This window comes from Mustela lutreola, chromosome 3, assembly GCF_030435805.1.
Source record: "Mustela lutreola isolate mMusLut2 chromosome 3, mMusLut2.pri, whole genome shotgun sequence".
Taxonomy (NCBI): Eukaryota; Metazoa; Chordata; class Mammalia; order Carnivora; family Mustelidae; genus Mustela; species Mustela lutreola.
This window is the reverse complement of record NC_081292.1, coordinates 68,131,965-68,156,469: the sequence shown is the minus strand read 5'-3', so window position 1 is coordinate 68,156,469 and position 24,505 is coordinate 68,131,965. Positions and strand designations below refer to the sequence as shown.

At 35.2% G+C, this 24,505-nt stretch overlaps 1 protein-coding gene across 3 annotated transcripts in view; it reads left to right on the top strand.

The window, feature by feature from the left end:
- Positions 1 to 24,505, top strand: part of DNAJC5B (DnaJ heat shock protein family (Hsp40) member C5 beta) — a 93,073-nt gene that overhangs the window by 30,578 nt on the left and 37,990 nt on the right. For all 3 annotated transcript variants that reach the window (XM_059166335.1, XM_059166334.1, XM_059166336.1), the window contains exons 2-3: positions 248 to 367; positions 6,920 to 7,047. In XM_059166335.1, the coding sequence (XP_059022318.1) occupies positions 6,929 to 7,047 (119 nt within the window). In that variant the 5' untranslated portion in view covers positions 248 to 367; positions 6,920 to 6,928. The remainder of the gene's footprint in view (positions 1 to 247; positions 368 to 6,919; positions 7,048 to 24,505) is intronic.

Below are 24,505 nucleotides of genomic sequence, written 5' to 3'. Positions count from 1 at the left end.
CAATTTACATTCCCACCAACAGTTCCCTACCTTCTACATCCTCATCAACACTTTTTATTCCTGCATATTTTCTTAATCGGCTATTCTGATAGAAACCTGGAGGCAGTTCCATGGTAGCATTTGGTTGATCCAAGCACCAGCTGACTCATGATCAACAGTTAATGTAACATTTGGTATCACCTGGTACCTTGTAATGGCAACCTTTACTGTCATGCATGTTTTATTCTCCCTTTGTTATGTTTTCCAGAGGGATAACGAATTGGCTGATAGAGTAACAAATGAAAAGTAATCTGACTCCACTGACCTGCTTCACTCTGGATGAGAACAATGGAAAGGAGTAGCCTTTTGCTTTGAAACAGTGGAACAGGTACAGAATTACTCCTTTCTTTGTTGCCTCTCTTTATTTCTTTGCACATCTATTTCCAGACCAGTTAAAAACAGCAAGTTGCTCCTGTTTTGAGAACACTGAATCGGAGTTATAGGAACAGGTACTGTGGGTTATTTGTAACATTTCCAAGTTTTCCCATCTTCAAGTTGCTATTTCTCTAAGTGCCAATGCAATTAAGAGATAATTATTTTTCTATATTAAGTAATTATGCTAGGGAGAATTATTACTTTTGAACATAAGATTAGCATTTTGGATGTGTGCTTAGCTTTAAGATACAATGTTATTTGAATAAGGAAGTTTTGCTTCACTAAGTAGATTTCCATGGAGGAATCACAGAAGGAATAATAAAATGGTAAAGCATGTTGGTTTCCCCAGTGACAGCCACTGGAAGTGTTTTTGCTCTGTTTGATGATCTAATTTCCCTTGCCCACATTCATTTTCTGAGTCTTGAAGAAAACCTTTCAAGAAAGGTATAGTTAGATTTTTTTCCATTTTTGAGAATTCACATAATGGATACAGGTGAAAATTTTTTTTTTTTTTTTTTTGCTTTGAAAGGAACATTTTATGTCAACATGAAGAATTTAAAACAGCATTTGTAAGACTCCTGGATTTAGAATCTTTAAAATCAGTGTTTATTTTGAATTGGATGCCAATCATCATTGGACTACTAAACCTTCTTTTGATTATATCTTTTATCAAAAGACAGGTGAGCTGTAGGTGTTTTAGTAGCAACCATATAGTTGTCAGTGCTTTAAGAAATTATGATGTTAATGGCATTGTAATGTACCAAAAAAGTAATTTAAGTTCAGAAGATTAAGTATCATGTACTGGATGATTAAAATTAAATTACTTAAAATTTTGCATGACAACATTTTTTCTTCATTGGATGGCTTATATAGATGAGGGACTATGAATAAATAATAAAGACTTGAATTTTACATAGGAATATTAGAATTCAAAAGTCTACAGAAAAAGTATTCATAAAAATTATATTTTATATAAGGAATTAAAGAAGAATATGGCTTAATTATTTAGTATTTAGTTTAAGGTTATTTAAGGAGAGGTTTTACAAGACATTTTAACTATTACTCTGTAATTAGTATGTTCTCAGGGCACATATCTATTTTTATATATTAAAATGACTGAAAGTTTCAATGTATTACACCATTGAATTTGAAACTAAATGTCATCTACATCAATAATGTATGAAGAGTCTGGTTTCTATATCAGTAAGGAGACAGAAAAGGAAGCACGTCATTGCTGTTTGATGTATAGAGAGCAGTTCTACAGTTTTTTGGTCCCTCTATATTTCTCTCTGTAGAATTAGCCAGCAACTAACCACATGAACCAACTATTGACCAACTGTCTTTATCTTATGTTCCAATGGTGATATAAAAGGGCTCTTTTTAAAAAATATCTTAACAGACTTTATCTGTTTGAAAGGAAATCTTTTGGGAATAGAGCAAAGTAGATGAAACATAGTAATTTCCAAATTCTTTATAACAACTCACTCTACATATTGTTCAATCCGCACCAAAAAACAAATCAGCTACTGGATTTTTTTTTTTTCAGTAGGAATGGATTACAGTATGATTGGATTTCTGAAAGAGGGAATTTGAAAAAATACATAAACCAAAATAATACCAAGTTACCTACCATGTTTTCCTGGGTGTGAGTTTCTACATGTGAAACTATTTGAGGGATGGAATCTGCCTTCCTTTTTTCTATCAGGAAGAGGAATGTATAGAGGGATAGCCATGGGGTAAGAATCGAAAAATCCTAAAAAAGTCCCAGTCACAACGTGAGAATATCCTCCCTTCTCTTTCAGACCCTAAGCCCAGAAATCCTCTTTCCTTTTCAGTTATACAAATAAATGATCAAGAGAGTCACTGGTTACACATCGATGCAGATCCAATATTAGGCTTAGATACAAAGGCTGTAATAGAAATTTGTGCCAATTTCTTCAGAAATAAGTGGTTGTATTATTATCAGCCTAAATTTCATCTTTTCTGTGATGTTCTCCCTAACTTTTCCATTCAAGTGAACCAGTCAGTTTTGATTTAATTACCCAACAGACATTTATCACACACCTAATACATCCCAGACACAATGTTGGGCCTCTGGGGGCACAAAGCAGAATCCCTGCCCTCCAGAAAATTCCTTCTTGTTCTATCCTCAGTACTTGTTTAACCTCTAAACACTAGTTTCCTTATTAGCTTACAGTTTTGTATTTCATATTAGTCTGAAATCTCCTAAAAGACTTGGCCTGAATTGCAGGACTTGAATAAATAATTGAATTTTCTGCTGTGGGTATTACCATAATCTGTTTAACAGATGATCTTCAGTAAGTATAAATCCTTTTCCTGGATTAGTGACAAGATCCAAGTAGGAAGGAATCCAAGCTGGTCATGGGGCATGATGCTCACAATTGTGGAGATTGTGCATGTCTGTGTCTTGTTAAGATTAATTTCAGGACATCTGTTGATTAATGGGAGCCATGATATCTCTTATTTCATGAAATAGATGAAGAGTGAATACATTTTTTTCCCTCAAATCCAAATTGTTTCTTTGGAATGCTGAATATAGACATAAATAAAGCAAAGATAACTACTTGTCATACTTTCATTTCTTCTTAGTTCTCCCTAATAGCTATCCATAAACTTTTGCTGTGAAAGTGTTTTTTTAAAATTTTTACATTTATTTATTTATTGTCATTTTTAAAAATTAACATATAATGTATTATTTATCAGTGGTACAGGTCTGTGAATCGTCAGTTTTACTTAATTCACAGCACTTACCATAGCACATACCCTCCCCAATGTCCGTCACCCAGCCACCCTGTCCCTCCCGCCCACCCCCCAGCAACCCTCAGTTTGTTTCCGGAGATTAAGAATCTCTTATGGTTTGTATCCCTCCCCGGTCCCATCTTGTTTCATTTTTTTCCCTCCTTACCTCCCACAATCCTCTGCTATGCCTCTCAAATTCCTCATATCAGAGAGATCATATGATAATTGTCTTGCTATGAAAGGGTCTTAACCCAGATTTATCACTGCTCCTTTTATCTGTACTAGTAATGTCTAAACAATACATCTGAATGAATCTGTTTGAATATCTTAGTATATGTTGTTATTTCCCCAAAGTATTCATTTCCAAGTACCAGGAAGCCACATTCAACTTAAAGGATGAGTAGACGCAATAATTTAAGATTAGCCTGGCTTGGAAGCCCATGGGGAACCACTGGTGGTGTTTAATTGAGAGAGTACATGACAGTTAGGAGTTTGGGTTAACAGTGAACAAAACCTAGCTAAAATATGCTGAAAAGAAAAAAAAAATGTGTGTAAATTTGTGTATGGAGAGGAATTTTATTGGTTAAATCCAAGGAAAAGTTGATTGGCAAGCTGTAGGAGGGGAAGAGTTGTGCACTCTGAAGTGCACTCTGAAACAACTGGAACCAGAAGACTGAACTCTACTGGGTCTCTCTCTCCATCTTTCAGCCATGACCTACCTTCTGCGGATCAGTTTGAATCTCTCATTTCAGGCCAGCCAGTAATACCTAAATTTTACATTTTACTGGTTTTACCATCTGCAAGAACTTCCTATATATTAAAAAAATGCTAGGGAAGAACTTCTATTGGTCTGCCTTGGTACCTACTCTCTTTCTCCTCAACTGAGATCAGGTAAGACTGAAGTAGGTGTCAGGAAGGGCATATGTTGCAGTGGGAATCTGAGCATCGCCCAGTAAAAGGAGATCTAATAGACTAATAGTAAAGTTATCTGCTACAATGATCTATGGCCCAAATTTCCCAAAAGGCATTTGTTAAGCTGGCTTATATAACCCCTAAGTTCCTATCTTACAGTCCAAAATTTGAATTATTACGTTGATATTGTCTTAGTTTGTGACTCTGGGGATCCTGTGGCCCTAATCCTTGTCCACAAAGCCACACAGAAATACCTATCTTCTAAATCCCACTCATTTGTGGCATTTGGTATTACTTGTGAGAGACCAGCTGGTTGCCTCGATTCCTGGGAACCTGGATGAATGTATAGTGGAGAGCATCAGTATCTCGACCATTTCTTTGTATGGTGGTAGTAGGACAGAGGGACCAGGGAAGGAAGTAGAGAGGGTGTCAGACATTTGGGTACTTCTTCCTTCAATTGTGAATAATCAACTGGGCTGTGATTCTAAGGGCTGACCTGTAGGACTGAAACACAGAGATGAATGACATACCCCAAGCCTTGAAATGCTTACTCCCTAGGGAAGTTGTGATGGGTAGGCAAGAAATGTAAGAGCAGTAATGAAAGTAAGTGCACAATTTACTGAATGGCTGCTGGTCAGTATGGACATTAGACTTCGTTCAGTGGCACGCAAAATCAGATTCCTTCTCCTCTTATCCTTGTGTGAACCAGGAACTTGGGACTGGGGTCCTTCTGGCCTCCATGGACACTAGTTTCACAAGAAGCTGATTGAGGAAGGGATGGTGCAGCCACGCCACAAAATAAGCCCTCGTCCTTGGTGCCTTTAGGCAAGATTTTTGCCCACGTCTGACTTTTTTCAGTATTCTTCAAAGCTCACAAAAGTATTTTGGAATTCCTCATATTGTTGTTCATTGAATTCTTTAAGACCACAAACACTCACGGTACAACACTGGGGTCTCAGGGACCCCTAAGGCCACCCTGACCCACTAGTTGACATCTAGGGTCTCTGCTCTTGCATATGTTGGTTTGGTTGGTCATTAGTCTGGTGAGAACAGAGTTGGGAGGTCAGCTCCATTCAACCCCATCCACCACAGGGATGTCCAGTTCAGCTGTTGTCACTGTTGTCACCAGGGATTTCCTTTGTTGGACATGAGTGTCTCCACAGTCCTAAGACAATCTCCTGAGTCCTGGCATATTCATTCATTCATCCTTATAGCACTGGCTGTACAAGGCTCAAAGCTAAGAAATGCACTGTGATTTTCAAGGAACTTCCATCCCTTGTAATCTAAGGACTTTGATATCTAAGTAAATTTTTTCCCTTGTTTTGTATTTGTGGCAAAATTTAACATTTACTCTTTGAACTATTTTTAAGGGTATAATTCAGTGATACCAAGTACAATCACAATGCTTTCTAATCATCACCACTATTTCTAGATTTTTTTCATCATCCAAAACAGAAACTCTGTGCCCATTAAATAATAATTCATCATTCCCCATGCCCCACAGTCCTTGATAACCTCTACTCTACTTTTTGTCTTGACAATTTATTTATTCAAGGCATCTCATGTAAGAGGAATTATATAATATTTGTCCTTTTGTGACTAGTTTATTTCACTTAGCATAATATTAAGGTTCATCTATACCTTAGCATGTATCAAAATTCCATTTCTTTTTATGGCTGAATAATATTTCATTGTCTGTACATACCACATTTTCTTTCATCTGTTCATGGACATTTGGGTTGTTTCTACATTTTGGTTGTTATAAATAATGGTGAACATTGGTGTATGATCACTGGTGTATGTTTTCTCTTCTTTAATATATGAATATGTTTAATTCTTATAACAGCCTCAGGATTCTAGGCACATTTCAATCTCTAGTTCACAGATAGGGAAGGTCATGGCAAGGCCAATATTCTGAAAAGCTTGACTACGGTGCAGTCTCTGAATTACATATGGTGCTGCCTTTAATAAAAAATAATTATCTTATTCTTTGAACTCATTATGTCCTGCATATATTATATACATTATTTCTAAATCCCTAAGATATCCTTGTGACGTGGGTTTTATTATCCTTTTATTATAAATGAAGCCCTTAAGCCTTAGAGAGAGGTTTAGTGGTGGATGTGGGAATGCCCCTAGGTATGCTTGCTTATCTTTGCTGCCCTAGAGCCAGAGCATGGAAGGCAGATTTTATCTGGGTCTTAGGGGTAGCACCATTCCTTCTGGATAGACCATAGGGAAATGATTAATCTCAGGTGCAAAACCCATGAGCACTGTGGGGGATTCTGACATCCTATAGGTGTAGATGAGAAGTTCTATCCTGGCTCCCAGATGATTTTTTCCCTCTGATACTTCAAAAAGTTTTCTTTCTTTATTTTTTTAAATTTCTTTTTAAAACTCTTGCTCTAACAATGGCAAGGCCAATAGAATCAAAGTAAAATGGGAGATTATTTCCACTGCTAGCTAAATTTGGAAAATATACAAAAAAAGCTGTTCAAATTCTGGCAGAAAAGAATTGACATAGGCTGACCAGTGAGGATTTATTTCCAACAATTCTGAATTAGCTGGGTATTTAGATAACATTTCACTTCTATTTAACCATGTGGACAAAGCCATATTCCATTTACATGACTGCCTGTAGCCTTTAACAACCTGACTTGAAGCTCTTCTTTTGGCTCTCCTAACCCTTTTCTCCTCTCCTTGTGTGGCTGGCACACAAATGTACCTTAGATTGTCATTTTGCAAAAGGTTAGAGATAGACTGTCTTTCTCTTTAGATAGTGGGACCCAGTATGCATAACCTTCATGGCTATTTCCCCTTTTTGCTTTCACAGCTTGAGAAAATGGCATGTAACATACCTAACCAAAGACAGAGGACTTTGTCTACATCTGGAGAAGCTCTATATGAAATTCTTGGTCTGCATAAGGGAGCATCAAATGAAGAAATTAAGAAAACCTACAGGTACAGAGAAAGTTCAATGATGACATCATTCTACTACTAGCAATAGTTATTTTGTGATAGGCAAATTGTGATATGCCCCCAATTAAAGACAAAAGCTTCTTGCAAGACCAAGTAATCGGAATCTTGAACCTCATGTCCCCTGTTCTACAATATGGACTGTTAGAAATAGACAAGTATGAAACTCACTTTTTGGGCCTTATAAAAAGGAAGCTTGTGTTCTAGGCCTTCAGTGTGAGAGAAAGACAGAGATCACTGAGAATGACCAGGAGTTTTGATTTAACTTAAATGATATAGCATCATGGAATCTGGTAGAGGGATTTTAAAAGTGGGGGGTGGATTGTCACAATTGTCATATTTTATGCTATGCTTTTCAAGTCTTCAATTTTGATTTTTCATATCTGATCTAGTTCAGAGTTAGATATAATTGGGAAAAACTCAAATATATTTTTCTTTAGAGCTCCAAGAAATTAAAAAAGTATTGAGCAGGAAATACTGTATAAAATTTGAAATTGCTCAAAAAGAAGACAATAACATTTATTCATAATAATATCTCTATCAGTAATTATTGATATTTTGTTTTCTTCTAGTCTTTTTTTCTGTCTAGATAAGACATTTAAAAATCAAATTGGATTTGTCAATACCCCTTATTTTTTAACAAGGTTCTATCATGTAAATATCTTGGTATTATTAAATACTGAATTTTTTAATGAAGCTTATAGTCATCCTGTAGTATCATCACTTTGAGCTATTTTTTTTAAGTTTGTTCTTTTAATTTCCTCCTATACTTGATATTCCTACATGCAAATCATGATGCATATTTCCAAATATTTCATTATTTTCTTTTTAAAGATTAAAGATTATTTATTTATTGAATAAATTATAGCATGCAAGTAGGAGTGGGGAGGAGATGCTGAGGGAAAGGGAGAGTGGGAATCTTAAGCAAACTCCCTGTTACCACAGAACCCCCTACAGGGCTCTATCTCACAATCCTGAGATCATGACCTAAGCCAAAATCAAAAGTTGGACATTCAATCGACTGATCCACTCAGATCCCCCTTATTTCCTTATCAAGGAATAAAGCTGTGCCTTTAGAGGAAAAATTAAATCAAAATATAAATGAAGTTTCAGATTTTAATTGGTTACTTCTTGATTTGACCTTGAACTTGGTTTTTTAAAACTTAGAGTGTATATATTTTTTGACATATGGGAGTTTAGAATTATGAAGACAAATTTGCTAGTAATTTTCTTTGTGGATTTTATCTGTGATGTTTAAAAAGCTACTCTTCATTATAATATTATAAAAATATTAACCCATGTCTTCTTTCAGTACATTTATAATTTATTTTCACATTAAATCTTTGATCCATTTGGAGTTTATTATGACATATGGTATGAAGGTGAGAGTCTAGATTTGTTTTTTCCCAAATCACTAGCCCACAAATATTTATTGAGTTCTCCATTTCTATGTATGAATGGGAAATTCTTTGACTTTGGATTGTAACCCTCACCATGTGGTAAACCGTGGGACCTGAAATGCCTTTAAGAAGCATGTGAAGAATAAATGACAGAGGTGAAAATTGCCATTTGGACCCAAACAGTTCTGTGAAAATGGTCAAGGAGCTTGATCCAAAGTCACTATCAATCTTATAGTTTATGTTTCACTTAAGGTACTGGGGACAGAAAGTCTTTACCATTTCATTGTTCCCCAGAGTTATTTAGAAGTGTACCTGGGAGCTGTTCAACCTCCTGTGGATAGATACCCTTGGCTGAAAGTTATTAGACTTGTCTTTTGAGGCTTCAGGCTGAGACACCATGCTGGAAGTGGGGGTTTGGAATCAAAGTAATTACACCGCAAGCTTATTACCTATAAAGATGCTCCCCCAAATGAGAAAAAGAGTGATACCTAACTACCTTGTAAGCCTGAAAACCCACTTTACTTTACAAATGTGACTTTTAATTGCCTCAATTAATTTTGTAAGCTAAAATTTCAGGTCATATCCTAATTAAGGCACTAATTATGCTGAGTTGTTTGCAAGTTTAATAATTACAACCTAAAATCTTTTCATGTAATCAGTGTCCTGCTATTAATTTTGTTTTAATGTCATACAAATATCATTTTTCCAGCTGATTAGGGTGCTAGTATGCTGCCAAAAGCATCTACTTCTATCTAAATTACACATTTGTATTCTGCAAGTTATTATTCAAAATGTATGAGCAGGCTGAAAACCCACTGAGAACATTATTCTTATATTCAGAGATCTTGATCAAAGCAGTCACAATATAGTGAAATTAAAAGTCAGTGAAATTTAATAAAATTACAAACTGTTGAATCCATACTCTGCTTGACCAATGTTGCAATGCTTGGTTGTGCTCTTGAAAGCAAGGCTGAATTAGATTTCTTCTTCTACATTTTATTTTTATTTTTGAACAGATAATATATTCACCTGATTAAAATAAGAACATGCAAACACATATACAAAAAAACTTTCCCTTCTACTTCATATTCCCTAGGTTCCCTCCTCAGGAAACGCAATTCTTTGTGTACCATCTAGAGAGATTTTAGGCCTATATAAGCTTATATAGAGATCTTCTGATCTGAGAAAAATGGTGTAGACTTGTTTCTCTCTGCTCCTTCCTGTCAAGCATAACTAAAAGCCTTGGAAATAACACAAGTGACAACTAGAGAAGAATCCTAAAAAGTAGAAACAGGAAGATGAATTAGTTAGGGACCAGAGGACCAAGGGAACAACACAGTGGCAGGGCACGCTCTGATTCTCCATCTAAGAGACTATAACCCAGGCCCAGCCTTTCCTGATACCCAATCTAGCAAGAGAAAGCAGACAGATAGCCTTATTCTTCCTCCAAACTGAGCAGGAGTCCTGGCAACAACTCTAGACAAGCCTAGAAGAAATAGCAAGGAGAACAAACTGAATGTTCCCCAAACAGTAAACTACCAGAGAACATACCCACCATCTGAGACTCCCTTCTCCTACCCAGGGACTTCACCTGACAGGGGAGATTACCAGGTAGGATTCTTTCACCAGCACCCAGCCCAAAAAGTGTTTTCTGTCTCTGCAGCCTGGAGATTCCCTTTCTCCACATAATGGCACCAAGTCACTCAGCCTGGGAAGCTCCTTTCACTTCCTCAGCTAGTACCAACAAGTACCAGTGCGGTCTCAGAGGCAGGAGACAAAGAAGACAAACATAGTACCATCAAGGCTCTGAAAATCAAACTGTCATTGGAGCCACCGCCCATAAAAGTAGGCTATGACCTACACGCTAAATCTAAACACTCAATGCCTGTTAAAATAAAAAATTTAAGACCCAGAGTCTCCTAACATAATAGCAAAAATTTCCAGATACAATTAAAATCAGTTATCATACTAAAAAACAAAACAAAACAAACAAACAAACAAAAAAAAAAAAACAAGAGAATTGTAACTTGAATGAGAAAAGATAATCCTCAGCGTCTCACACTGAGATGAACCAGACATTAGAATTATCTGACAAGTAACTATCATAAAAAAAAATTCTACAAACAATTACAAATTCTCTTTAAACAAGTGAAAATAAAAGCATCAGAAAATTTCAGCAGAGAAATAGGAATTTTAAAATGGAACCAATGGAAATTAAAGAACTTATAATAAAAATAACTTGAAGAGTTCAGTCGTAGAGTACAGCTAACAGACGACGGAATCAGTGAAGTTGAGGACAGATCCATAGAATTTACCCAATTGGAACAAATGAGAGAAAATAAACTGAAAACAAACAGAGCCTCAGGAACCTATAAGACCATAACAAAAGATCCAACATTCATAGAACTGGTGTCATAGGAGGGGGGAAAGACTGAAGGAGTATTCAAAGAAATAATGACTGGAAATTTCCCAAATATAACAAAACATATAAATTCACAGATCAAGCAGCTAAGTGAATTCCAGAAAGGATAAATCCAAAGAAATCCATGCCCAGACACATCATAATTATACTTCTGAAAACTAAAGACAAAGAAAATACCTTGAAAGCAGCCAGAGAGAAACCATGCATTATTGATAGAGGGACACCAATTCAAAAGGCAACAAATTTCTCACCTGAAACAAAAGAGGCCAGGAGAAGTAGCACACCACCTTTCAAGAAAGAAAAGAAAGAAAATTACTGTAAACTGAAAATTCCAAATCTGATGAAACTATACAGGGAATTAAGGGGAAATTAAAAAATTCCTACATGAAGGAAAACTGAAAGATTTTTGTCACTTAGCCGGATATGCTTTTACAGAATAGCTGAAGGACATATTATAAAAGAAATGATAAAAGAAGGAATCCTACATTATTAAGGAAGGAAGAAAGAACAATGGAAAATTTAGAAATATGGGTAAATATAACATACTATCATCTTCATGAATTTTCTAAATTATATATGACAACTGACACAAAAATTCTTAAACCATCTGGTACTCAAGACAATGATATTTAAAAGCGGGGAGGACAAGAAATGAAATGAAAATGTTCTGTACTTAGATTGGTAAAACACTGATATCAGTAGACTGTGATAAATTATATATACATACTCAACCACTAAGAAAACTGTACAAAGTAATGTACTCCCAAACACTACAATAAAGCTCTTCAGCCCTGGGAGATTTCTGGGAAGCCCTAGGCACCAAACTTCCAAGCATGCCATGAATTGCCCAGATTCCTAGCCATTAACAGTAGACTGAGATGGCTCAAAGATGGCATCCCTACCATAGCCTTACAACAAAGCTACCTAATTCTGTGTTCCCCTTGGTAAAATGAATGAGGCAAATACAGTTCACCAACCACTTTAGGCCTGTCATAGGGTATGTCACTGTTCTTGACACTGACTGGCACATAAAAATCCTTCACTCCAAACCCCGCAGATTGTTGATCTATACCTTACACTGCTGCCTAATTATAATGAAGCTAGGAAGGCTGATCAGGGCATGTAGCATGTAGTATGTCTAGAATCTCTTAGAATCCTAATGGCTTTATAACAAGGCTTGATCATTATTCAACAAATATTTCTTGAGTACTGTTTTGAGCACTGAGAAAATTGCATTGAACAAAAGAGATGAAATCCCTACTTTCCTGAAGCCTATATTCTGGGCTGGGGGAGAAGAGGGGCTTCGTAATAAGGTATACAGTCTATCAGATATTGGTAAGAGCTGTGGAGAAAAGCAAAGCAAGTAAGATGTTGGGGAGTGCTAGGAGTGGTGCTTGAAGTCACATATTCTCTTTGAGGTGTTCCAAGTTGATTTTAACACTAAACTCCCTCAGTTGCAGTGAATTTTAAGTATAAAGTAGCAGCAGTTAAGAGTAGAGGGTATGAAGTCAGAAGGACCTGGATTCAAACCTCTTCTCTTAGCCTCATTTTCTTCATGATTAAAATGGAGAAAACAGTACTGATTGCAGAGGGTTGCTAAGGATTAAAAGAAGTAATATATGTAAAGTGTTTAGCCAAGTTCTGACACACAGTTACTGTGTACCACAAAGAATACATAAGGCACCAGAGAAAGAAGCCTGTAGAATAGCATTCTTCAAAGTTGGCTACGGCATGGGTGTAAGAAGACTGTCCAAGAAATATGTGTGTGTATGCATGCCTACGCATGTATGTGTGAGAGTGAGTGTGTGTGTGTGTGTGTGTGTGTGTGTGTGTGACTGTGTGTATAGTTTCTGTGATATTTAAATTCTGTTGATAAATTTAAAGGAGTGTTAAAACTTTTATTTTAACATGTCAATGTCTATAATATGCTGAAAATTACACCCTTTGCATCTGTTTTAACTTACAAAAAATTTAGATGTAAAGTTTAAAATATTGAGAGGACAATTTCTCAAATTTATTTTAAGGAGCATATAAGCAAAAAATTAGAATCTAATTGAGGGAGGGAGAGAGAAAGATAAAGATGGAAACCTAAACATCATACCCAAAATGATTATGAGGAGCCATTTAGGTTGATTGGGAGAGAAAGGCAATGGGGGCCTTCCCTGTAGCATATTATATATTCCATAACTCACTTTGCTGTTATGAGAGCATAAAATTCTCACAGGTTGTAATTCACTCTTCTTTTCTGCCTTTCCCATTCCATCAATTCCCTCAGGCCAAGCATTATGTTTTGTCTTCCATTGCACTTCCATTAGTTCTAGCTAATATTTACTAAATTCAAAAGTGAATTGGTCAACAGATAGATTTTGCCTGTGGGTGTATGTCTCTTTCTCCATACTTACATTTTTAGCTTTGTCAGGACCTTGTCTCAAATGTTTTGCCATGTAGTTGAGCAAAGAGTCATTCACTGACCCAGTAAAGAGAGGGACAGCTCAGCAAGGAAAGACTACAGTTTCAGACTTGGACACAGTGCACTTTTTTATGGCTTGAGATCTTCAAGTAAAATGTAGTTAGGGGATAAGGAGTAGAAAACTCTAAGAAAATAGAGCCAGTTATGTAAATATAGAAAATGTGAGTATCAAGTATTGAAATTTACATTAAAAGTTACATGCAACTTAAATGTTAGTTTTTATTTACACTGATGTGTACATTTTTAAATTTAGATAGAAACAAGAGTAAGATACCCAAAGGAAAGTCAGCAGGTTTTTCTAGTGTTTTGGGTACAGGGACCTAACAAAATGCTGGCCTACTTGAGGAGAAATGAGACAAAGATGTAGCCCTTCCTTACCTCCTCAGAAAAAAAAAAAAAACCACAAAATCAGAGTGAACTAGTTTTGTACATTAGCACCTGGGTTTCTGTGCCTCATGGATGAGCTTGTTGATGAGCTCACAGGGCACAGGGACTCGATTTTTCTATTTCATTCAATTTCACATGGAATTTTCTGGAAATCATCCTCCATCTCTGAAGAGGTGAGTTTGCACAGAGTAGACCAACATGAGGCAAATGCTATTCTCACAAGAAGCAGGAAAGAGTGTCATTTCCATAGTGATCTGTGGCAACCCCAATCTGTGGTGCTTTTACCCATCTTTATTAGCAATTATAGGTCATAACAGAGGCTGCTTATGAATAAAGTGTAAATGTCAGGGGATTGCATAGCTAATAGAAGAATTGTAAATATTTACAAGGCAAAGTGATGATTCAAGCTCACAAGATAAATTGAAATTAATCTCTATCAGTACTAATTTGTTTCCTGAATTCTAAAACCTTCCACTAAAAAGAAGAGTATATGAGGCTATCTCAGAGTTATCTTTCAGGTCAGTGGTATAACCCCCTTTGTCCCATGGCAAATATTCTTGGTCCTTTTAGTTCTTCACACTACTTCATTTGTTCCTGGGCACTAAAATTGTTATGACCAATGACATTTTTTCCCAACCCACTCATTCACTCATCCTATTTATTTTTGGATACTTATTTATTTATATTATACTCTCACCTTATAAAGAGTTAGATTTAGTAAGGTTGAAAGATACATATAGAAGGACAAGCAAAATAAGGGAGACTATGGTAAGAAGAATAGATTGACTTGAGCATAGAATTCATATTAATCATTTAAATGAAAAAATGCTTCATTCCATCACTTATTCCAGTCCTAGAAACTATGCTAGTTTCTATAAAGAAATCAGTTCTGTCATATCCCTGGGAATCTAGAAGCTACTCACCTGCCCACAGTTGTACACACACTGGGAAAGACTTGAGAAAGCCCTAAGTTCTCACTTCTGGCTGACCTTGTAGCTCTGTTCAAGCAGGAATAAAGACTAAGGGAGAGTTGTAAACTCTCTGGCTCAGCACTGAAGATGTGTCCTAACACACATAAAATTCTATATATAGTAAAACCATCCATATAAAATGAAGGGAGATATTAATTTATTTCTAGATAAATGAGTAACTGAGTCATTGGCAGACCTTTTCTATAAGAAATGCCAAAAGTAATCTTTCAGAGTGAAATAAACACTGGACCATAATCTGAATCCACATGAAAAATTAGGGAACACCAGTAAAGGTAATTGCACAGGTAAATATGTTTGTAGGTCCTCTTTTTTTCCTATCTAATTTGAAAGATAATTGCATAAAACAATAATTATATATCTATGTTGAATGACACACAATGTATAAGGATGTAATTTGCAACAATAGCAGCATTAATGAGGAGATGGAACTATATAGAAGTTTTTGTGTACTTTTGACAGCATATTAATGTGAACTAGATATTTAAAAATTAAGATGTTAATTTTAATCTGAAGGGTAACCACATACACTAAAAAAGCCTTAAAAATATATAAAAGAAATGATACCGGAATTATCTAATTCCTAGTAATGGAAAGAAGCTAGTAATAGTAATAGGAGAATTGAACAAAGGGATGTAAGAATATAAATAGAAGAGTGCCTGGGTGGCTCAGTCGGTTACTGTTCAACTCTTGATTTCAGCTCAGGACTTAATCTCAGGGTTGTGAGTTAAAGCCCTGCATTGGAATCCATGCTGGGCATGGGCTCTACTTAAAAAAAAAAAAAAATAGAAAGAAAGAAAGAAGGAAAGAAAGAAAGAAAGAAGGAAAGAAAAGATACAAATAGTAAAATGACCAAAATCCTTCCTTATCAGGAATTACTTTAAATATAAATGGATTAAAATCTCAAACTAAAAGACAGCGATTGGCAAGTGATTTTTTTTAAAAAAAAGATTCAATTCTATGTTGTCTCTAGAAACAGTCACCTTAGATTAAAAGACAAATAGGATGAAAGTGAAAGTTGTAAAAAAAAAATATTATATGGAAGTAGTAACCCAAAGAGAGCTGTAGTGGCTATACTAGTATCAGACAAAATAAACTTTAAGACAAAGTTATCAGAAACCAAAAAGGAAATTTATTTATTTTTTAAAGTCAATCTTTCAAGAATATATAGCAATTGGAAACATATATGTGCCTAACAACAGAGCCCTGAAATACATGGAGAAAAAACTGATGGAATTGAAGGGAGGGACAGATGGTTCAACAGTAATATTTGGAGACTTCAATAACTCACTTTCAATAGTGAACAGAACAACTAGACAGAAGGTCAGCAAGGAAACACAAGGCTTGTACAATACCATAAGCCAACCAGAACCATTGAACATCTACAGAACAATCCACCCAATAACAGAAGTGCTCATGGAATATTCTCTATGTTAAACCATATGTTTGTTCACAAAACAAGTATCAATAAATTCAGAAATATTTGAATCAAAGTATGTTCTCAGCTATAATGGAATAAAATTTGAAATAAATAACAGAAGGAAATTTGGAATAATCAGAAACATGTAGAAATTAAACAACACACTCCTAAATAACTAATGCATCAAAGAAGAAATCACATGGGAAATTGGGAAATACTCTGAGATTAATGAAAACAAAAACTTATGGGATGCAATGAAAGTAATTCTCAGAAGGGAATTTAGAATGGTAAATGCCTACATTAAAAAGGAACAGAGATATCAAATAACTTAAACTTCAACTTTAAGAAACTAGAAAAAGAATCACAAATTAGACCAAAAGCACGAGGAGAAATAAGACTAGTAAAGATTAGAGTGAAAACAAATTAAATAAAGACTAGAAGAATGAGAAAATCCACAAAACCAAAAGCTGGTTATTTCAAAACACCAACAAGATTGACAAATCTTACCTAAACTGACCAAGAAAAAGAGAAAATTCAAATTACTAAAATAAGGAATAAAAGCACAGGGACATTACAATTGATCTTGAAAGAAAAAAAATTATAAAGAATACTATGAACAATTGCTTACCAATAAAATTAGACAACCTAGATAAAATGAACAAATTCTTAGAAACACACAAACTAATAAATTCACTCAAGAAGAAATAGAAAATCTAAGTAGATCTATAAAATGTAAAGATTGAGTTCATATTAAAAAAAATATCCAACAATGAAGAGTCCTGATCCAGGTGTCTTCACTGATGATTTCTACCAAGGAGAAGGAGAAGGAGGAGAAATAACAATAATCCTTTCTCAAATTCTTCCAAAAAAGTAGGAGAGAGGACACACCCTAACTTCTTCTATAAAGCCAGGGTTACCCTCATAATAAAGTTAAAGACATTACCAGAAAGTGACAGGACTATAAATCTTATGAATATAGATGCAGAAATCCTCAAGAAAATACTAGAAAACAGAATTCAAAAACATATTAAAAAGATGATACACTATGACAAGTATTATTTACTCTAAGAATATAAAGTTGGGTCAATATATGCAAATCAATGTATTTTACCAGATTAATAGAAAATGGGGCACCTGGGCAGCTCAGTCCGTTAATCATCTAACTCCTAATTTTCACTCGTCATGATCTCAGGGATCTGGGATTCAGCCCCACATCAGGCTACATGCTCAGCAGAGAGTCTGGTGGAGATTTTCTCTCTCCTCCTTCCTCTGCCTCTCCTCCTGCTCACTTCCTCTCTCCTTAAATTAAACAAAGAAATCATTAAAAAAAAGAAAGAAAAAGAAAAAATGCATATTCATCTTGATAGATGCAGAAAAGGCTTTTGACAAGACCCAATACCTTTCATGACAAAAATATTCAACAAACTAGCAACAGAAGGGAATTTTCTCAACTTGATAAGGGGCATCTATAAAAAACTCATAGCTATCATCATATTTAAGTGTTAAAGACTGAAAACTTTCCCCCAAAGATCTGGACCAATATAGGAATGTCTTCTCCCATTACTTCTTTCAATGGTGTTTTAGAATTTATACTAAGACAATTCAGCTAGAATAAGAAATAAAAGGAGTCCAGATAGGAAAGGAAGGAAACTATCTCTATTCACAGATGACATTATCTTATACAAAGAAAAACATACTGAATACATGTTAGTGTGCATGTACACACACAATTAGAACTAACAAATGAGTTCAGCAAAGTTTTAGGACTTAAGTTCAATATACAAAAATCTATATGCCCACACAATCCAAAAATAAAATTAAGAAAAGAATTTCATTCACAATAACATCTAAAAGAATAAAATACTTAGGGAAAAACATTTAACCAAGGAAGTAAAAGACTTACACTGAAAACTATAAAACGTTGTTGACATAAATTAAAGGCCTAAATACATGGAAAGACATCCCATGTTCACAGATTGTAAGACTAAATATAATTAAGATGAATCTACATATTTGATGCAATCTTATCAAAATTCCAACTACATTTCTGCAGGATTGGATAAACTGATCCTAAAATTCACATGGAAGTGAAATGCAAAGAACCCAGAATAACAAAACAGAATATTGAAAAAGATGGATCAAGTTGAAGGACTCAACGCTTTCTGATTTCAAAACTTATCACAAAATTTCAGTAATCAAAACAGTATGGTACTGGCCTAAAGACAGACACATAAATCAATGGAATAGAATTAAAAGTTCAGAAATTAACCCATACATCTATAGTCAAGTGAATCTTCATAAGGATGTCAAAACCATTCAATGAGAAAAAGAAAAATCTTTTCAACAAATATGCTGGCACAACTAGACATCCACATGTAAAAAAATGATTTTGATCTTCTACCTCACACCTTATACAAAATTTACTCAAAATGCATCAAAGCCCTAAAACTACAAAAATTAGTACAAAACAGGAATGAATCTTTAAGGCCTTGGATTAAGCAACTGTTTTTAAAAATATGACACAAGAGAAAAAACAGATAAACTGGACTTCGTCAAAATTAAGAACTGTCGGGGTACATGGGTGGTTCAGTGGGTTAAGCCTCTGCCTTCAGCTCATGTCATGATCTTAGGGTCCTGGGATCAGTCCCGCATCTGCCTATCCCTCTCTCTGTGCCTGCCCCTCTGCCTACTTGTGATCTCTCTCTGTGTCAAATAAATAAATAAATAATCTTAAAAAAAATTTTTAAAAGATTTTTTTAAAAATTAAAAACTGTTGTGCACCAAAGGACACCATCAAGAAAATAAAAAGACAGCTCACAGAACTGTAGAAAATATTCAAATAAGACATCTAACAAGTGTTTAATATCCAGGATATATAAAGAATACTTACAACTCAACAATAAAAAGACAACACAATTAAAAAATGGGAAAGATTTAAAATGGACATTTTCCCAAAGGAGATATACAAATGGCCAATAATTACTAGATTAAAATCATTACTTATCAGGAAAATGCACATCAAAACCCCAATAAGACACCACTTCTTCACTTTTAGTAGGTTGGCTACCATTAAAAAAATATTGAGAAGAATATAGAGAAGTTGGACCCCTTGTACATTTCTGGTAGGAATGTAAAATGTTACAGCCAGGGGCGCCTGGGTGGCTCAGTGGTTTAAAGCCTCTGCCTTCAGCTCAGGTCACGATCCTGGTGTTCTGGAATCGAGTCCTGCATCAAGCCCCGCATCGGGCGCTCTGCTCAGCAGGGAGCCTGCTTCCACCTCTCTCTCTCTGCCTGCCTCTCTGCCTACTTGTGATCTCTGCCTGTCAAATAAATAAATAAAATCTTTTAAAAAAATGTTACAGCCACTGTGAAAAATAGTCTAGCAATTTCTCAAAAAGTTAGTTATCATATGACCCAACAGTTGTGTGCCTTAGTCCCAAGAGAACTGAAAACATATTTACACAAAACCTTGTACATGAACATTATACTAGTATTATTCATAATAACAAAAAATGAAAACAACCTAAATGTCCACTAACTGATGGATGGATAAACAAAATGTGGTACATCCATATAACAGAATATCATTCAGTCATAAAAAGAAATGAAGTACTGATTGATACCTGTTACAACATGGATGAACTGTGGAACTGGATATAAAAGACAACACATTTTATGATTCATATGAAATATCCATACATCTAGTCCACAGAATTAGAAAGTAGAATACTGGTTGTTAGGGAATCAGGATATGCAGGAATTAGGAGGCACAGAGTTTCTTTTTAGGGTGATGAAAAATAATCTGGAATTAGATTATGATGTTTGCACACCACTGTGAATGTACTAATGTATTAAAACCACCGATTATACATTTTAAAGTGGTCAGAATAGTTAAAATTTGCATGATATAAATGGTTATTTACATTATGTAAATTTTTTCTCAATTAAGAACTTGATAGTTTATTGGATGAATGTTTATTTCTGATCATGATCTTAAAACAAATTAAGTGTATTACTTTGATTAGAATATTTACTCGATTTAAAAAACCATCCATAGGGCACCTGGGTGGCTAAGTTGGTTAGCATCTGACATTGGCTCAGATCATGGTCTCAGGGTCCTGGTATTTAGTCTGCATCAGGCTCCATGCTCAGCTTGGAGTCTGCTTGTCCCTCTCCCTCTACCCCTCCCTCCCTGCTTGTGGTCTCTCAAATAAATAAATAAAATCTTTTTAAAAGGCCATCCATATAACAATGCTGTTCAATGAGTATCATTTTTTTATCCTGAGTAAGGCACACAACTCAAAGAATTGCAAATTGTCAACCAGTCAGAATTAGCATTCTGTAGCACAGAAAACTATATTATGTCTAATGCTAGACCTAAATAGATACTCTTATTAACTCTGTTTGGGGCGGGGAACGGAAGCTTGTTGGAGATTTTGCTGGTTTAGTTCAGATAATTCCAGGATTTTGTGAATACGAAATCTTCCCTGAAGTAAAAGACATGATTTTTTCCCCCTCTTCAGCACATCTTGAAAGGAAACTGAGGGTATTGTAGAAACACGATGCTAAGTTGTTTTTCTAGTTTACTTATTTATTCATTTATTCCATAAATATTTCATAAGTATTTCTTTTTGGTAGGCATATGCTAAGCTTGGATCCACAAAAGACTAAAACATGCCTTCATTTAAGAAGGTATAAAACATAATCAAGAGAGAAAAAATAGAAGAAAATGAAATGAGAAAAGACAAGAGGTTCAGGGTAGGTCTTTCCATAAGAGTTAATGCTTTGAGTTAACAATTCAAGCATGAGTAAAGATGAATAGTTAGATCAAAAAAAGTATAGAAGTTGGGGAAAGAATGTAATGTTAGCAAGGATAGGTATGCAAGGCAGAGACAACAGACTAAGCAAAGATGGAGAAAAAGGCCATGGGGTATTTGGAAAAATACTGATAATGTGGCCGTGTCAGTGCATAATATACAAGCTGTGTGTGGAGGACATGAGATAAAAGGTAACCCAGGATATGATTATGAGAGTTTTGTAACCAAGTTGACAAGCATAGACTTGCACAGGGAGGTAGGTCAGTGTGTTTCAGATTTGAATAATATGTCATTAAACCCTACAGAAAACGAGTCATATGAACTCTCAATATTAGGTTAAAATAGCTTTGTGTTACAAACCCAATTTGAAGATAAACTCTGAGTGCAAACATAAAATAAGCCAAATTTAACAAAATGAAGGATAAAAATCATATAACCTCAACAGATGCAAAAAAGCATTTGACAAAATTCATCCATTTATGGTAAATGCTCTCAACAAAATGGGTGTAGAGGGGATGTAACAACATAATAAAGGCCATATAAGACAAGAGCACAGCTAAAGTCATACTTAATGGTGAAAAGCTAAGAGCTTTTCCTCTAAGATCAGGAACAAGACAAAGATGTCCACTTTCCCCACTTTTAGTCAACATAGTATTGGAAGTCCTAGCCAGGGCAATTGGGGGATAGGGCAAGCATTCAAACTGGCAAGGAAGAAATAAAACTGTCACTATTTGCAGATGACACATTTTATAGGGAAAACCCTACAGACTCCACCAAAAGACTGTTAGAACTAATAAACAAGTTCAGTCAGTTGCAGGAAACAAAATCAATATAGAAAAATTAGTCAGTCATGTTTATATACACTAATAACAAACTAGTGGAAAGACAAATTAAGAAAATAATCCTATTTACAACTGCATCAAAAGGAAGGGAATAAACAGGAATAAATTGAACCAATCAAGTAAGAGACTTATGCACTGAAAATTGTAAGACTGATGAAAGTAACTAAAGAAAATGCAAGTAAATGGGAACATATTCTGTGTTTATAGATTGGAAGTTTAATAATACTAAAATGCCCATACTATCCAATGCAAACTACAGGTTCAGTGTAATACCTGTCAAAATCCTAATTGCATTTTCACATAAATAGAACAAAGAATCCTCAAATTTGTATGGAACCACAAGAGACACAGAATAGCCAGAGCAATCCTGAGAGAAAACAAAGCTGGTGATATCATGCTTCCTGATTTCAAACCATATTACAAAGCTATAATAATTAAAATAGTACAGTATTGGCATAGAAACAAACACAGATTCATGGAACACAATAGAGAACTCAGAAATAAATCTGGGTAGGGGTGTAAGGGTGTCAGTTAATTATCTGACACTTGATTTTGGCTCAGGTCATGATCTCAGGGTTGTGAGATCAGGTCCCATGTCAGGCTCTGCACTGGGTGTAGAGCCTACTTGAGATTCTCTCCCTCTCTCTGCCACCCCCCCACCCCGCCCCACAGTTTATGCATGCTCTCTCTCTAAAATCAATCCAGGTACATATGGCCAATTTGTAACTTACAACAAAAAAAGAAAGAATATACAATGAGAAATGGACAGTCTCTTCAATGAATGGTGCTGGGGTAACTACAGAGCTACATGCAAAAGAATGAAACTTGACCACTGTCTTACACCATATACAAAAATTACCTCAAATTGGATTAAAGATTTGAATGTACGACTTAAAGTCATAAAATGCCTAGAAGAAAACTTAGGTGGTAAACACTTAGACTTGGATCTTGGTGATGCTTTCTGGATTTGTCAACAAAAGTACAAGCAACTAGAGCAAAATAAACAAGTGGGATACATATAATTAGAAAGCTTTTGTAGAGCAAAGGAAACCATCAACAAAATGAAAAGGCAACTTACCTAATGAAAGAGTGGGTATTTGCAAATATCTACTAAGGGATTAATATCCCCAAAATTACATAAAGAAAACATGAAACTTAATAGCAAAAAAACAAATAATCTAACTTTAAAATGGGCAAAAGACTTGATTAAGCAATTTTCCAAAGAAGACATACAGATGGCCAACAGGTATAAGAAAAAAAGCTCATCACTAATTATTGGGAAAATGTAAATCAAAACCACAGTGATACCCCAATAACAAAGCAGAAAGAAATTAAGAAAACAATCCCATTTAAAATAGAATCAAAAATCCCATCCAAATCTGGGAATGAAACTAACAAAGGAGGTAAAAGACCTGTACTTTAAAAATGATAAAACACGGATGAAAAATATTAAAGATGACACAAACAAATGGAAAGATATACCATGTTTATGGGGGATCACCTGGGTGGCTCACTCAGTTGTGTCCAACTCTTGATTTCCACTCAGGGTTTGATCTCACGACCCTGATCAAGCCCATGTTGGGCTCTGGGCTGTGTGTGGAGCCTACTTAAAAAACAAAAAACAAGAAAATGATATACCATGTTAATGGACTGGAAGAATTAATACTTCTAGTATACTTAATAATTAAAATGTCCATACTACCCAAAGCAGTCTACAGACTGAGTGCAATCCCCATCAAAATGCCAACAGAACTTTTTATAGAACTAGAACAAATAATACTAAAATTTATATGAACTACAGAAGCCCTCCCCCCAACAGCCAAACCAATTTTGAGAAAGAACAGAGCTGGTTACTACAGTCCCAGATTTCAAGATACACTACAAAGCTGTAGTAATCAAAACAGTATGGTACTGGCACAAAATTTATACACATAGATCAAGAGAAGAAGAGAATAGAGAGCCCAGAAATAAACCCATGATTATATGGTCAATTAATCTATGACAAGGGAGGCAAAAATATACAATGGGGAAGACAGTCTCTCCAATAAATGGTCCTGGGAAAGCTGGACAGCTACATGAAAAAGAATGAAACTGGACTACTTCTCAAGCCATACACAAAAATAAACTCAAAGTGAATTAAAGACTTAAATATAAGATGTGAAATCATAAAACTCCTAAAAGAAAACATGGACAGTAATCTTTTTAACATGGACCTTAGCACCATTTTTCTACATATGGCTCCTTAGGCATGGGAAGCAAAAGCAAAAATTAACTACTGAGACTATAGAAAAATACATTTTTGCATGGGGAAGGAAAGCATCAACAGAATGAAAGGGCAACATACTGAATGGGAGAAGGTACAAATGATATATTGGATTAGGGGTTAATATCTGAAATAAATAAATACTTATATAACACTACATAAAAAAATAAATAATCAGATATAATAAATGGGCAGAGGACCTAAAAAGACATTTTTCCAAAGAAGACATAGAAATGGCCAACAGACACATGAATGAAAAGATGCTCAGCAACACTACTCATCAGCAAATCAAAACCACAACAACATATCACCTAACACCAGTCAGAATGGCTAGAACACAAAAGACAAGAAATAGCAAGAATTGGTGAGGATATAGAAAAAAGAAAAGCCTTGTACACTATTAGTGGGAATGTAAACTGGTGTAGCTAATGTG